At 52.7% G+C, this 14,300-nt stretch overlaps 4 protein-coding genes across 4 annotated transcripts; 1 reads left to right on the top strand and 3 right to left on the bottom strand.

Moving 5' to 3' along the window:
• Positions 1-360: 360 nt before the first annotated feature.
• On the bottom strand, positions 361-2,185 carry Z517_06790 (uncharacterized protein; the record flags this gene model as incomplete). The annotated part of the gene is made up of 3 exons (XM_013428529.1): positions 361-1,742; positions 1,796-1,860; positions 1,920-2,185. 3 exons carry the CDS (start codon positions 2,183-2,185, stop codon positions 361-363), a joined length of 1,713 nt encoding a protein of 570 aa, XP_013283983.1.
• Positions 2,186-6,115: 3,930 nt separating this feature from the next.
• Z517_06789 (S-methyl-5'-thioadenosine phosphorylase) lies at positions 6,116-7,627 on the bottom strand (the record flags this gene model as incomplete). The annotated part of the gene is made up of 4 exons (XM_013428528.1): positions 6,116-6,361; positions 6,465-6,613; positions 6,910-7,419; positions 7,582-7,627. The coding sequence occupies 4 exons, from the start codon at positions 7,625-7,627 to the stop codon at positions 6,116-6,118; spliced, it is 951 nt and encodes a 316-aa protein (XP_013283982.1).
• A 678-nt stretch (positions 7,628-8,305) lies between these two features.
• Positions 8,306-9,661, top strand: Z517_06788 (uncharacterized protein; the record flags this gene model as incomplete). Its single annotated transcript, XM_013428527.1, has 2 exons — positions 8,306-8,331; positions 8,386-9,661. 2 exons carry the CDS (start codon positions 8,306-8,308, stop codon positions 9,659-9,661), a joined length of 1,302 nt encoding a protein of 433 aa, XP_013283981.1.
• A 413-nt stretch (positions 9,662-10,074) lies between these two features.
• Positions 10,075-13,337, bottom strand: Z517_06787 (uncharacterized protein; the record flags this gene model as incomplete). Its single annotated transcript, XM_013428526.1, has 2 exons — positions 10,075-13,058; positions 13,112-13,337. 2 exons carry the CDS (start codon positions 13,335-13,337, stop codon positions 10,075-10,077), a joined length of 3,210 nt encoding a protein of 1,069 aa, XP_013283980.1.
• Positions 13,338-14,300: the final 963 nt, after the last annotated feature.

The raw sequence follows: 14,300 nt of genomic DNA, 5'->3' as shown, positions 1-14,300 counted from the left end.
GAAAAGGTGGTCCACCATCTGGACCAATTCGCTCTGGTAGTGGTATCGTTGTCTCCAAGCTCCAACGCTGAAGATCGTCTTAAAACGGTAAAGAAAAATGTCATGTGCAAAGTTCCTCCAACCAGGACCCGGTCAGCCAAGCTCTGCCTACTCGCCGGTATAGCAGAGTGAAGGACAAACAAAGAACAGGTACGAATTCCGGGGGTATTACTCGCTGAAAGCTCAAAAGGTGAACTCCGCGAGCAGGTCGCATCCAAGGCTCAGCTCATCCGACGCCCAAAATGACCCCTGAAAGATGATGTAACACCGTTCCTAACGCCAGGCTAAAAACGCGATTGAGGTTGAAGAGGGGGAATACCGCTAATATGACAGCATTCGATGGTTGCGGGCGCGCAGGGCGTCGACCCCAGGTCTTGGTCCAGCAACAGGGGTGTACTGTAAAGTCATGTCCAGGTCCATGTCGCAGTCTAGGGTCCTCCGTCCCATGGCAGTGGGACTGGAGTCGAGAGAGGGCGAATGTTGGCCAAAGGCAAACGTCTGGGCTCGGAGGAGTTTGGATCGTTGTTTCACTTTTCCGAGACCACGTTCACAGTCAAGGATATGTTCTTTTGCGTCCATCTCGACATAGTTTTGAGGATAGCATCGGGATCGATAGTCCTTGAAAAAAGTGCTATAGCCTCCATCTAAGATGTAGGCTTCAGGGTATGTGAGCGCCGGGTAGCGATCAGCATTAACTGCCCGGTCTTTGTTGCGGATGTATTTCGCCATAAGAGGGGCTCGATGAGCAGAATATTCACAGTGAAAGATAAGGAGAGCTCTCGGAGTCGGCTCCACGTCGAAAAGTTGAGCAGACAGCTTTTCCTTGTCGTTGAAATTTACAGCACCTTCAATATGACCACCGTCATACTCGTACTCGAACCGGCAGTCGATGATCACCCGTTTTTCATACAGATGATCGAAATGTCCATCTAGGATTGAAACCATAGTCTCCTTTGATATCCTAGGCAGACAACCTGTCTCATCTTCCGGGACGAAGTGGGGTAGTTGGGGAACATGGGGTGCTTCGACGTCCATGATCGAAGGTAATAATGGTGGAGGGCTGAGCCGTTCTTTTTCTTGCTTCATTATGTCTTCTGGGTGTTCAAACATGCTCAGAGATCGTCGGAACTGCTTTCGAGGTCTGACCAGAGGGTTGGAAGTCTTTCTCGTGTGAGTCCCGACAGGAGATCCATTACGAGACGCATGACCAGAACTAGTCAGACTCGGACGAGACCTTGGAGGGGCGAATACTGGAGCACCTAATCGTGAGGCCGCTTTCTCCTGGCCGGGCGAGTCTGCAAATATCTCGGACAGAGATAGTGAGGACGACGTTGCAGGTTTGCTCGAGTAGTTGCCATTGCCGAATTTGAATGGTGGTAGCTGACTTTCGGGTGTAGGCCTCTGGGCTAGGTTGCCTGTACTGAAGCCCTTAGCTCTGGTTAATGTAGGTCGCAAAAACCCTTGTTTCCGCCTATCTTGAGGGAGGTTGATCTGAAATGGCTCGGTGGGCGAACCGCAAGGCGGCGAGGGGATCGACAATAATGAAGTATCCGAGGGGGTCAGGTCTGGCGTTGGTGACTGAAGCTGTATTGACGCTGTACAAAAGGGCATCTTGTGCGGGAGGGGTGAGATGTCCATGTCCATGTCCATTATGTCATTGGGTGCGGGAGAGGAAGATGGTATAGGAGGCGTTGTCAGGTTTCCTTCGTGGACCGTCAATTGGGAGATTCGTGCACCAATAGCATTCATTACTCACTTTGGCCGTCCTGTGCGAACAAGCTATTGGGAAAGAGTGATCTCCGCGGAGTTGGGACTTGCGGACTGACTTCTTGTTAGCACTGAAGTGAACGGCATTCTTCCATTGCAGGCTGGGGACAGACCTCTGGTCGATGTGGAAGTTTTGTGAAAGGTCGGCAGCAAGGCTGGCCGTGGGCGAAGAACCCCGGACCGATTTGAGGCTGAAGTAGTCCGACTTTGGCTTCTTCATCGATAGATCTCTGAAATTGAAGCTGTTCGTAGCAAAGGATTTGGCAGCCGCGAACGACGACGCAAAGCCTGGAGGAGCATCCGCTCTGTAACCACCACCGCAGTGCCCCAAAAACGCCGGGGGTTGCATGGCGGCCAATGGTGATGAAGCCTCAATCATTTTGTCGGATGACGAGACCTTGACTCAAATGCTACCTCTTATATTTCCATTGACAAGCCACCCTTCCAGAAGCCTCGTCAGTGGACGCCGTCAGAGAAGGCGCTGGTCGTTTGGACCTCGTCCGAGGGGGTCGGGTCGTACAAGGACGTCGAAGTCGAAATCTCGGTGGAGGTGAACGCAGTCCTGACCAGCGGGTGTCAATCGAGGCTTGGGCAGGTTGATACCGGTCGCTTCTAAGCAACCATACTGCTCAAACGTCCGTGGGTTCGCGGTTATGTGGTCGACTGTCTGTCTGCCAGTGATGATCAAGGCGAAGATGAAGTCGAGGAACCCAATGCACAACGGAGACACCAGACCACCGAGCGAGGAGCCCCTTCTCGCACTGACAGGAGACAGAAGACTGAGAAAGAAGCGTCTAACCTGCAGCTCGGTGGCTTGAAGAAGGAGGGGAGAAGGAGAGTTTTAAGGCTGGTGCAAAGTCAGGTCTGTGTTGTTGCTGGGCAGCATTGAAGTTGGAGAAGTGGGCGGGCGACGGTGGGAGCAAAATCAGCTTAGCCGGCCTTCACTGGGCCTCGCTGGGAGCACTGCAGTCTGCAAGGTACAGAGACCAAGAGACCCAAAGGGCCTAGAGACGCACTGCGGGGCCCGCCTGTGGTAGTTGCTGTGAATCCAGAAGTCTGGTTGGCGCCGAACAACGGCTTTTCTCTGTCACTGGCACTGGCACTGACAGCCGCTGGAGGCACTGGATGATCCCTCCTACTCATGAATATGGGTCGAATAATCAAGTACAATTACCGCCAGGGGAGTTGCCGTTCGAAACGAGCACAGGCACATGTCCCATTGACACACAGACCAGAATTCTAGGTACTTCAACCATACGGGTACCGAATAGTCTACCTACTCAGGGAACTCACATGCCTTAGGGGCAGCTTGGAGCAGGTACCTCAGCTGCGCCGCCCCGACGCCCGTGGCGGATTACCCATTCCTGCTTAACCTGCTTAACCAGAGCCCACCGTCGCCCTCGGGCTCCACCTCCACAGCCTAGAAAGGCCCCAGTCTAACAGGTCAAGTTTCTGTACCTGGAGCCTCGCAGTGGGCGACCAGGTCTAAGGCCTACTACCTATAGGAACCTTAAAGCCTTTAACAATCTTTGTCCTTGTTAGAGCTTTTCTCCACCTTGATTGCAACACCATGTTTTTTCAGGTTCCTCGTTTTATCACACGCCCACTCAGCGGTATCCTCATAATGGACTCTATCTACTGTTCCCCGTCACCCAAGCTGTCTTGCAACAACGATGTCATAGCCTCGATACCATCTTCTGATCGGCTGATCACCACCCGATGATCAAGCCCAATTGTCGGTTCGCAATATTGTCGACCCATATATTTGGATCTCGATTGAAAATCTTTTCCTCAGTTCATCTCTGTAGCGCTTCGCAACACCGTCCTATCCGGTGCGTCGCTCTCAATCTATCACACAGGATGGAGAGCTACTCATCTGGGCACGAAACCTCTTCTCACAAAGCTAACGCTCTGTTAGGAAGGCTAAAGAACCTTCAGCGCATCCTGCAAACTTCGGACTCCATCCTTGCGCAGGACCCGACAAGGTTCATGCGCCATGACGCGAGGTTGCCCTGTGCAATAACCGACCTCTATTGGCCTATCACATCTGGTTGAGCTACACGTCGAAGCTGCTGTGCTCTGTTTTTGTCCTCTAGTCTCATTGCTCCATCTCAGCACAGTCAAGCCAACCGAACTCCATACCGATAATTCCGGGCCTGAAGAGCACTGTGTCATTACCCTACACAGAAGGGCGCGTGCGGAAATCAAGTTGTCGTAAGAGCACGGATGAGGATGAGCTGAACGGCAAGGCCTGGACACATCCGTGAAGTTATTCTTAGGCTTTTCAAACCGTCGTCCAGGCCTAGATGCTGAAATTTGCCTTCATGGCTGTAAAAGACCACAGCACATACTTGTCCGAATAATAAACATCAATTGCTCGTACAGTACCGATTACTCCATTCTGAATTCACGTGGGCACCAGCAGAAGAACATGACCCCCTCCGGTCTTTCAATAGATGGATTGCGCCATCCTCTCTGTCCTTATCACGGTTGGCCATCAGCACCACTGATACTTAGTCCACTTCAAGCATGGTTTAAGGCCCTAGACTGCTTCATCTCCTCGGCTGTGGCTGTTGTCCCCGGAGACACCGTGCCAATGAGGCACGTGTTTACGCAAAATTCGCAAGGCTCATCGCTGGCAAGCGACTTTCGGCCCCTTGAATTGGAATGGAGTCCTCTGCCTCATGAACCACCACGGCAGAGCTGAAGCACATTTTGTCAAGCTACACAGCACAGAGGTCCTTGTTTTCGGCAAGCTTGTTTCACACTAATCAAGATTGTTATCGGCTAGGGCGTTCAACCACCGATCCCCCACATTGTCCATTTGAGGATGGCTCTCAATCAACAGCACAGCCAACAAGGACATTCGCCGACCTGCCGACCATGAGACTCTCTTCTACGTCATTTATTAATGGGCTATTTTGCTGGTTCCTTGGTTTACATACATAGTCGTATGACCAACTCCGGACTTCTAAACCGCCCAGGTCGCATTGCGTCGAGATTGGTTCGAAAGCTCCATCAGTGGCTTCTCAACCCGTTCTGGTGACGCAGCCATGCGGCCCCGTTAAAGGCTGACTGAGGGGCACCAAGAAGCAATTCTTGGACGTGTCGTCGAGAATCGAGATGATAACCGATTCCCCCGCTCGGTGTGACACTACCATGCCCGGGAAATTTCCTGGTGCGACTTGTGCAGCTCCAAATATTGCCTACAACTGAGCTTGCACAGACCAGGGCGACGCGATCTGTGATCAGCATCCTACCCCGTGTTGTTCGTGGAGCTTGGACGATTGCTTCAAGAGCTGTCTCAGTCGAATATTATGTCAAACATCATGCTCTTCCGATGGTCCGGAGTGCTCCACGAACGCTGCAATTATCGTATGGGCTAATGTGGTCGAGAAGTCGGCTTTGAGGCTCCCAGTGAGAGACGTGTCTGCCAAGAATCAATATCAACAATGAGCGCGTTCAGCTCACCAGTTCACGTGATCGCCTTTAGCGAATACTGTCTTGTTTACGGAATATCGACCCGACAGTGCAAATGGCCGTTCATTACCTGCGAGCTCCTGACCTTACAAGGCCATCACACTCTTGGAAGGCTGCTACTGACGTCTGTTCATGTCGTGGCGTTTACTGCAGCGTTACAGCCTTGCCGGAGCCTGAGACCTGCCACGTGTTGGGTAAATTTGCTCGACAAGCTTCTCTACCGTGTATATCGAAGCTTGAACACGTGTAAGAATGTTGACATTCGGTCACAGAGTTTGCAGATTCTTTGCCACCAGCGTCATATATTGAAGAATGTCTAGACATGCGTTCCAGACCTCTCAAATTCGGAAAACCCTGGGGAAGAGTTAGAGTTACATATTTGGGCAGAACGCACGATTGCAAGGCTAGCAACGATCGTCCGGCATAGTTCTAGATCGGCCTCCTTGTTTGCAAATTGCCAACGGCGATGAAGGTCGCGGACGGCCTAGGAATTTGAAGCCAATTTCCAATAACAGAAAAGAATTCGATTCTATTTAGGCAGAATCGCGGCAAGATGAAGATCCAAAGAAGTTTCCAAGCGCGAGAATCGGCGGTTAGGCAAATTACAACACTTTTGCGAGTGATTGAGTGGTTCCTGCGCATCTTTACTCCCCGTCGTCACAAGTCTTGAAGTCATGTCATTGCGAGCCCTGACGTTGAAGCCGAGCCTAGGAAAGGTCTCTCCCTTGCCCCTTTCACTCTCTATTCTACCTGCCGGTGATGAGCTGACAGCTTTATTGTGTGTCCCCGTGTCTATTTGATGTCGCGTGAAATCATCATGCTCTAAGCCTCAGAAATAGCCCTCGAACAACCACCTCAGCTTCTCGAGTGCTTTCTCTCCCCGTCCCTCGGGGTATGTGCTGACGCCAAACTTCCTCGCTCCGGCAAGATGCGTTGCTTGGACGAGGTCGCCATGTTCTTCTTTGGAGAGCTCGTCCAGCACAGCGGCGATGAAGCGGCGGGCGTTGACGGCGTTGGCGCGCATGTGACCCATGACCATCTCGACGGAAACGTCGCCGTGGACATCGTGCCAGCACTGTTCATTCACGTGTTAGACAGTTTGGACAGTGCGGTGTAGAGGAGGGATGCCACAAGGACTTCGGAATGTCAATGCGACCCAGCGTTGGAGGGGCACGTACATCATAGTCTGTGCTCATCAGGATAACCTGGTATGCAATTTCGGCTTCTGCAGCAAGCTTGGCTTCTGGCAAGGTCGACATATTGATGACCGTGCCACCCCACGAACGGTACAAGTTCGACTCGGCGCGAGTGCTAAACTGTGGTCCCTCTGAAGTTCGGTGAGAGATGGTTAGCCATGCCAAAGAACGTCGTTATAGCTTGAGCCTTCTGACTTTCGCATCGAGCAGAATCACCCTCGTCGCCGCAGAGTCCATCAGGGGGCGAACTACACCCGCTGGACTACACGTCGACTTGATCCTGTCGGGCCGCTTCATCTGCTCTCAAGCCAAGCCGCTCAATTGTCCAAACCTCACGAAAGAGAAATGCATACATCAGAGGCATGCCATACCCGATCGATGGTCGATGGTAATGCAAGGGGAAGAGATCTCGAAATGAAAAACTTACCCATGACAATCAAGGTGCCGGAATCGTGCAACACGACTCCATCGCCCTCCAAGCTGTGGCCGCACCGTCTCACCACATCCCCAACCTTTGCATCGAACGGATCCGCAAAAGGGATGTGACAAACGACACCGTCCTCGAAGAACGTCCAGGGCCTGACCCCCTTGGTCCGATCAATGACCTGGGTCGGGACGACGAAATCCCTCGGCTTGACCTCCTCGGCCAGACTGCCCGCGGCGGAAAAGGCGATGATGCATCTCACGCCGATGTGGCGCAGGGCGGCGATGTTTGCGCGCGAGGGGACTTCGTGAGGCGCCAGTGCGTGATGTGGGCCATGGCGGGCCAGGAAGGCGATAGGGATTGGGTTGCCGGTGGTCGGCGACGGGTGCTCGAGGATGGTGATGGGCGACGAGGGCGTGCCCCAGGGCGTGTTGACGGTGAGGACGGCGGCTTTCTGGAAATCAGGCAGATGTTCGAGCCCGGTGCCGCCTATGACCGCGATGTGGACGGGACCTGCAGAGGGCAAATTATATACAACGATCAGTCGACAGAGTCATTCCGTGGCTCAGGGAGATATTTCTAATAGACGACGACGGCGAGAGTGGGGCATAAAAAGCACATGCATGTGCAGATGTATGGGCAGAGCAGACGCAGACGCAGACATAGGTTACACACCTGGATATGAGGTCGGTATATGTTCCTGGTCGATTTTGACCTCCATTTTTGATCTCGCCCTCGATCGTCAGTTTATCCTTTTTTGCAATTTGGTGGTGAGAAACAGTAAGCGTCAAAACTCGATGCCTCTCCCGGGAAAAATTTCGGCGGAGCCAAAATGAAATAAAATATGCAAGCGCTCAAAGCCTAGAAAGCGAGAGAGCGAGGGTAGTTTTGTCAGTGTAACCACAGATTCAACTGTAGATTATAGAGAGGTCGATGTCTAATCAGCGTAGAATCTCAATAGTTGGAGCAACTCATAAATAAGACGCAAGACGTTTGTACTCGGTATGTATGTCCAACACATTCATTGGAGGCTTATACGCACGTTTTTGGGAAAGTCGGGGTTCGGATCAACTTGTCACCGAGAAAGATTCTACTGAGTAACCAGCACCGACAAATTGCGCCATCACAGCAAATTACAAGGTACGAGGTACATGTGCCGTGACTATACAACGAAACGAGTGGATATGCTGTGCCAGACTATGTCATGATATGATATGATCGATGCATCTGTCTCGTCGTCGCTGTCGCTATCGGTCTCACGCTGAACGTCTGAAAGGGCCTGGGAATTTTTATCTTGAAAAAACAGACAAATTCGTCCTCTGAGGATCTATAACCCCTACACACTCATACGTACGAGGGCGTTGCTCTGGTCTGTTGGTCCGTGATATCAGAAACAAACATGTTCGAAGTCCCAGATGCAAAAAGGTAGGTGTTTCCCCTGACCAGAGACGTACTGGTCAATTTGTTGACCGATAAAAGGGTCAAAAGATCGGATCTGTTCCGAGACGACCACGACGACGATGATGTCGACGACACACTCCCAGGTTCTCGAGGGTCGAGTAGATCTGTATCGCCATGCCCAACAACACACCCTAAAGATGACGGGGAGAATGTCTTGAGACCAAGCTATGGGTTCGAGTACGAGTTTGTCGCGCCGCCAACAGCGTCCTCTCCGAAGCAGAAGCGAAAGGCGAAGCTGGGATCAGATCTAAGAGCACCAACAAAGCCAGAATCTGAATCGGCGGTCAACCCAAAGCAGGAAGGAGAAGAAGAAGGAGAGGAAGAACCTCTAGAGTTCCAGTTTCGGCTATTCACCTCGTCAAAGAAGTCCAGGTCTACCACCACTACTTCTGCTGCCCGGCGACCTTCTCAGGACGATGTGACGACGACAACGACGACAACGACGACAACCATCGCAGACACCCGAATCAGGCTGTCACGGACCCCCGAGCCCGCGGCGCTCGAGGAGTCGTTATCCCTGGAAAACGCGCACTTCCTCCGCCCCCACCGGCCCGACTCGTACTACTTCACCTCTGCGCTGCCGGATGAGGCCACACAAGCGTTACGGACACAGTACGCCGACGTCGCGGTATCGACCGCCGACATCCTCTCTCGAGCAACACGGACAAAATGGCCCGGCGCCGCGCTCCCGTGGCGGCTGATCCACGTCCAACTCCTCCACGGAAAGGATAGATCCGCCGGTGCGCAACCGCTCAGGTCATCGACCTCGTCCTCCTCGTCGGGCTCGAAGCGACCGTCCAAGAAACGCCGCATCCTCCTCCGTCGGCGGCTCGCTCTGCGCCAAGAACTCGCCGCCCAGGCCAAGGCGACCGAGGAGACGGAGCGGGAGAAGCGCACGCGACGGAACCGCGAGAAGAAGGTCAAGCGGAAGGAGAGGGAGAAACGAAAGAAAGTGGGAGTGGAGGAGGGAGGGCAGGAGGGAGAGGGAGAGGGGAAGGCTGTAGGCGGCGGTGGTGGTGGTGGTGGTCATGACGATGAAGAAGGGAAAGAAGATGTTCTCACTCACGTTCGCCCTCACGACCTGGACGAGAAGCCTGGTGCACAGGTCGCTACGCAGGCGGATAGCAAGGGGCCGGCAACGAAAGTATCCGCGTTGGCGTCGACACATCTCTCTATCGCCTCAGCCTCAGCGCCAGTACGACGAGCTCCCACATCCAGGGCACCAACCGCCACGGCTGTGCACCCGAAAGGCCCAAAACCAATACATCCCACACGAGCACGCCTACGACCTTAGCCACGACCGTAGCCCGCTCGCCCCTCGCTCGCTGGTCCACTCCTCAGCCGACAAAGTATGCACACATTTCAGATCATCTTCCATCCAGGCTGGCACGTCTCTACCGCATCTAGCACATCTCCTGGACATACTTACCCGATGTCTAGTAATGACTATAGGTACCTACACAAGCGGGCGTGACAGGTAGTAGACGCATCAGAAACAAAAAGTGCTCGTGGGGCAAAGAAGTGACAAGACGATATAGTGTCATGCTATAAATTGCTTCATCGTTCATCGCCATTCATTGCTATTGCTCGCGTCTCGCTGAATATCATTTACCGTTTTACCATTTAACATGCTCGTCTCATTCAATATTGGCCCTTTTTGTCTTCCCCCATTGTCCACCCGCTCCATCTTATGACCGTCCTGCCCTATCACTGCCCGTTGGAGATGGCTCCCGCGAGCCTCTTACTCATAAAATCAAAAAACGCAAACTGACTGGGCGTCGCTCCGTACTCGTACACAAATCGACTGGCCAAGAAACTGCCAAAGATGGACTTGAGATAGTTATCCGGCACACGGCTCAAGATCTTGTCCAGTCCCACCTTCTCCTGTAGCGTCTTGGGCAGCGCCTCTTTGAACACCTGATGTCTAAGAGTCTTGTTGTTCCATAGATCATTGAAGTTTTGGAGATCTTCGTCTAGTTTCGTGATGGCGAGAGACAGTTGGTCCGAGAGGGTGGAGCGAGGCACCCCCGTGGCTTCGTGTTCACGCCAGATGGCTTCAAACTCGAGTCGAGCATTGCGTTTGATCGTCTCTTGGACTTCTTTCACATATGTCTTGTAGAACTCAGGGACAGTTCCATCACTGTGGACACACATGTTCTCAATGAATCCCTGGTCGTCAAAGGACAAGCTTGCCAGGACCTCGAGTGACGACGAAGTGACGCCACCCTTGTTGGCCGAGGCATCTTTGTATATAACGCAGCCAGCTTTTTCAAGGCGAAGCTTGGCGTCTTGCGTGATGAACAGATTGGCACCCTCGACAATGTATGGGATCTTGCATTTGCCGTCCACGATCAGCTTGCCAGCACTCGACAGGTCGATGGATTCCGGCCGACCGCCACAAGGCACAAAGAGGTCGTATTGCGAAGCATCGCGGAGGTGGAATGTATTGCGGAAGGTCATGCCGTTGTGGACCTTTTCGCCAGAAGGCAATGTCACGTTGTTCTCGTCCACCAGCACGCGATATCCTTGTGGTGACAATTTGGAAATGTCGTATTGCGAGATCATCACTCGCTTCTTGGCCAGGCGGATCAACTCGTCGTGATCCAGCCCTTCCGGGTCAACAAGGACACCAGAGCCATCAACGATAGCTGTGTACTTCTCTTTGCTGAGGAGAATTTCGTTGGATCCCAAGTCGCCGTCTGGACCACCGGTCTGCAGCTTTCTGATTTTGCTCGGATCCAGGTTCAGCTTGCGATAAATGCCCAGAACATACTCGCGGACTGACAGAGTCGTCATTCCGTATGCGTCGTGGGGAATACCACCCAGTTTGGGGCTCTTGCCGGTAAAGAAGGACTTCCACCACGGCGCTCCTCTGGCACGGGCATGTTCTGTAGCCCAGTCCACGAGGTCGGCGGTATTCTCGTCGGGACCCATGAACAGGATCTCCTCCTGTCCATGCAGATCAACGATGGGATCCTTGATACCAGGGCTCGTGGGAGGGAGAAGAAGGTCCATAATGCTGTCGATATATTTCTCAAAGGCTACACGAGCCTTGTCTTGATGTTGCCAATCAAGAAGGATAACACCCTTGGAGCCGCCCTCCGGGATGTCCTTGTTCTTTCTCTGCTGAGTGTTTGCAAGGTTGTAGTTTTCGTCGAATTGAGTCCGGGCATTGATTGCGTAAAGTTCCTTGTTACGAGACTTGACGATCCGAATGCCACCACGCGCAATGTCGCGGAACCGAAGATGGAATCCCCTGAACTCTGACCCAATGACCAAGAACATCCCATACAGCGGCTGTGGATATTCATGCTCGGGTAGGAATTCGGTGCTGGGCTTGAGACGGAAGCTGAGTGCCACCTTGGTCGGAGTGTAGAAGTTGGTCTTCAAGACTGCTCGGTTGAAGGTCAAAAAGTATTGCATGACCATCTCGTCGTGTTGGTTTTGGGTGGTCGTTGACACCATCTCAGCCAATGCTGCATCGTCCATAACGTTTTGCACGTCCAACCGCAAATAGCTGAGCGTGGGGATAAAATCATCCTGCTCACCTCGAGTCTGCACGTAGTGGGTGCTTGCAAAGGACAAGTACAGATTACGAATGAGCTCGGGGTACTTGTTGATGATTTCGAGGATATAGTCTGAGGTGAACGTCTCGGTTCGCAGCCGCTTCTTGATCTTTGAAAGCAGCTCCGCATTGGCGTTGGTGTCCCCTTTCAACGCTGCGACCAACGACGTATACTCGGAGCCGAGCCGGTTGAGAAACTGCTGGACAAAGACGTGCACGCAGTGGGCGTAGATGCTCTCTTGTAAGCTCAGATTCCCACTTGCGAACTGTCCCTGAAGTTTGTTCTGAGGGACGCAGAACAGCAAAGAGACCTCTTTGATGATTTGATGGATCGATGCCTCGATCGGAGGGTATCTCGACTTGGCAATTTCATTGCTGGCGGGTTTCAAGTAGAGGGAGACGACCGTGATGCCGTTTGAGAACTGCTCAACGTATTTACGAGAGCTCGTGACTCCGTAGTAGTGGTAGAGATCTGACAGGGCACTGAACACGCCCATGGCCGACCCTTGACGGTAGGCAATAACCAGTCTCTTTTCTCGGGTGCCCTCCATCTCGAACATCTCGATAACTGGGCCAGTCCGGGAAACGGCATAGGTGATGATCTCTTGGTAGATCTCTTTGGTTTTCTGTGTTGCCTTTTGCAGAAATCGCTTCTCACCGATGACCTCGATGTCCGTCTCATTGGGCCCAGGAGTCGGGTTCTTGAATTGACACTCGTAAACGAAATAGCATCGCAGTGACTCGTCCGGATTCTCCGGCAGAGCATTGTTCGATCGGAAGGACTCGACACGAAAGCTCTTTGAGGGTGTAGAACCGTCGATGTATTTCTCGTCAATTCTCTGTTCGTATCTCGGCCCGTCAATGACGCTTATTCCAGGCTTGCTTGTGTCAATGTAGACCGCATGATCCGAGGCCTCTTTGGCCAATCTGATCTCGAGCTTCTTGTCATCCCGCGCATACGCTGCGAGCTTGGCCGCATACAACGAAAGGATGTTGCTTGCCACGGCTTCGACGGTTTCCGTGGAGAAGTACATGTCGTCGATTCCCAGGGAATTGTAAAACCATTCGGTCTCGGAGGCAATAAATTCGGTGGGCAGAAAGCCCTTCTCTTCGATGAGGTCCATAACTGCGCTGCTGTAAGCTTCTCTTCGTCAATGTTACCATGATCTGCCGACGTACCCTCTTCCATTTGCGCCCTCTTGCCTTCGAATTGAGGAGCCACATATCCGGGACTATGGTCCGACAGGATACGATGTAACGATTGATTGGATTGGGATGCCCCGGGCACTCCTAGCAAAGTCGGTTGCGGGGAGGGTTGTCTCCCTGGTGTCCTGATGACTTGCTCAACCAGCTTGTGTCTTGCCGGATTCAGCGGCTGGTCGCCGTTGACTGAGAGATGATCCATGGTCGTTTAGAAAACGAGTGTGCCCAGGGAAGACAAGTCGCGATTTTGATGGCAGACCAGAACAGTGAACGACAAAACCAAGGGAATGTAAGATGGAAGATGAATGCGGCAGAGGCAGACGTCGAGCCCGGGAGCTCTTTTGTACGGGTAATGGGTAGGTTCAGCTAATGGTGTACTGTCTTGATAGGTGAGCCTGTCAGCCGCACCCTATGCCCCTGGGGGGTTTCTGGTATGGCCGTTGCGGCGGGAATTGGACTGATTATGAGAACAAACGAGACTAAATGAGGCTGGCCACAGGATAACGGCCTCCGTCAGACCCTTGTGATCGCCAATAGTGCCGGTTCGATAAGAGAAATAGAAAGATATCGGATAGCTAGAAGTCTCACCGCAGCTGAAACACGGCTTTGGGGCGGAAGTACACGCAAAGTGTTCAAATGGCTTTGGGGGAATGTGAATGGAGGGTTTCGTTGGGCGTAGCAAGGGCGGATCCGTGAGCCGTTTTTATACAATGGAATCTTTCAAGACGGACACGCCCCGCGAGCAAAAAAGAATTTTCATCAAACTACATCACATGGGCTACTGGAATGAGATGGAATGAGAGAATTCAGGAACTTGTTACGAGACAACATCGCCCAGTTTCCCCCGCAATTGGATAGTGACCTTCCGAGCGAAAGGGCTTTCAGGTACAGATGGAGCCCCTCTTAACCAGATCCATTGCCACGCAGGCGGCGCAGGGGCACCGCCCTATCAGCTGCCCCCCCCGATTACCCAACCTCGCCCGCCTCGCGCCGCTTAGCGTCGGCGTCAACAGGATGATGTGTACTGTTTGGAGATGCTGAAACCGTTGAGCGCAGGGATAGAGGTCACGATCTCCCTTCAGATTTTACAAGGGGAACTGAATCCCCAGAATCGTTGATGCGGAGTAACATCAGACGTAATCGAAATGCAGAGATTGTCCATAAC

The sequence above is a fragment of the Fonsecaea pedrosoi genome, assembly GCF_000835455.1.
Source record: "Fonsecaea pedrosoi CBS 271.37 unplaced genomic scaffold supercont1.4, whole genome shotgun sequence".
NCBI lineage: Eukaryota > Fungi > Ascomycota > Eurotiomycetes > Chaetothyriales > Herpotrichiellaceae > Fonsecaea > Fonsecaea pedrosoi.
The sequence above is the reverse complement of the archived record's forward strand: the minus strand, read 5'-3'. Positions and strand labels throughout refer to the sequence as shown.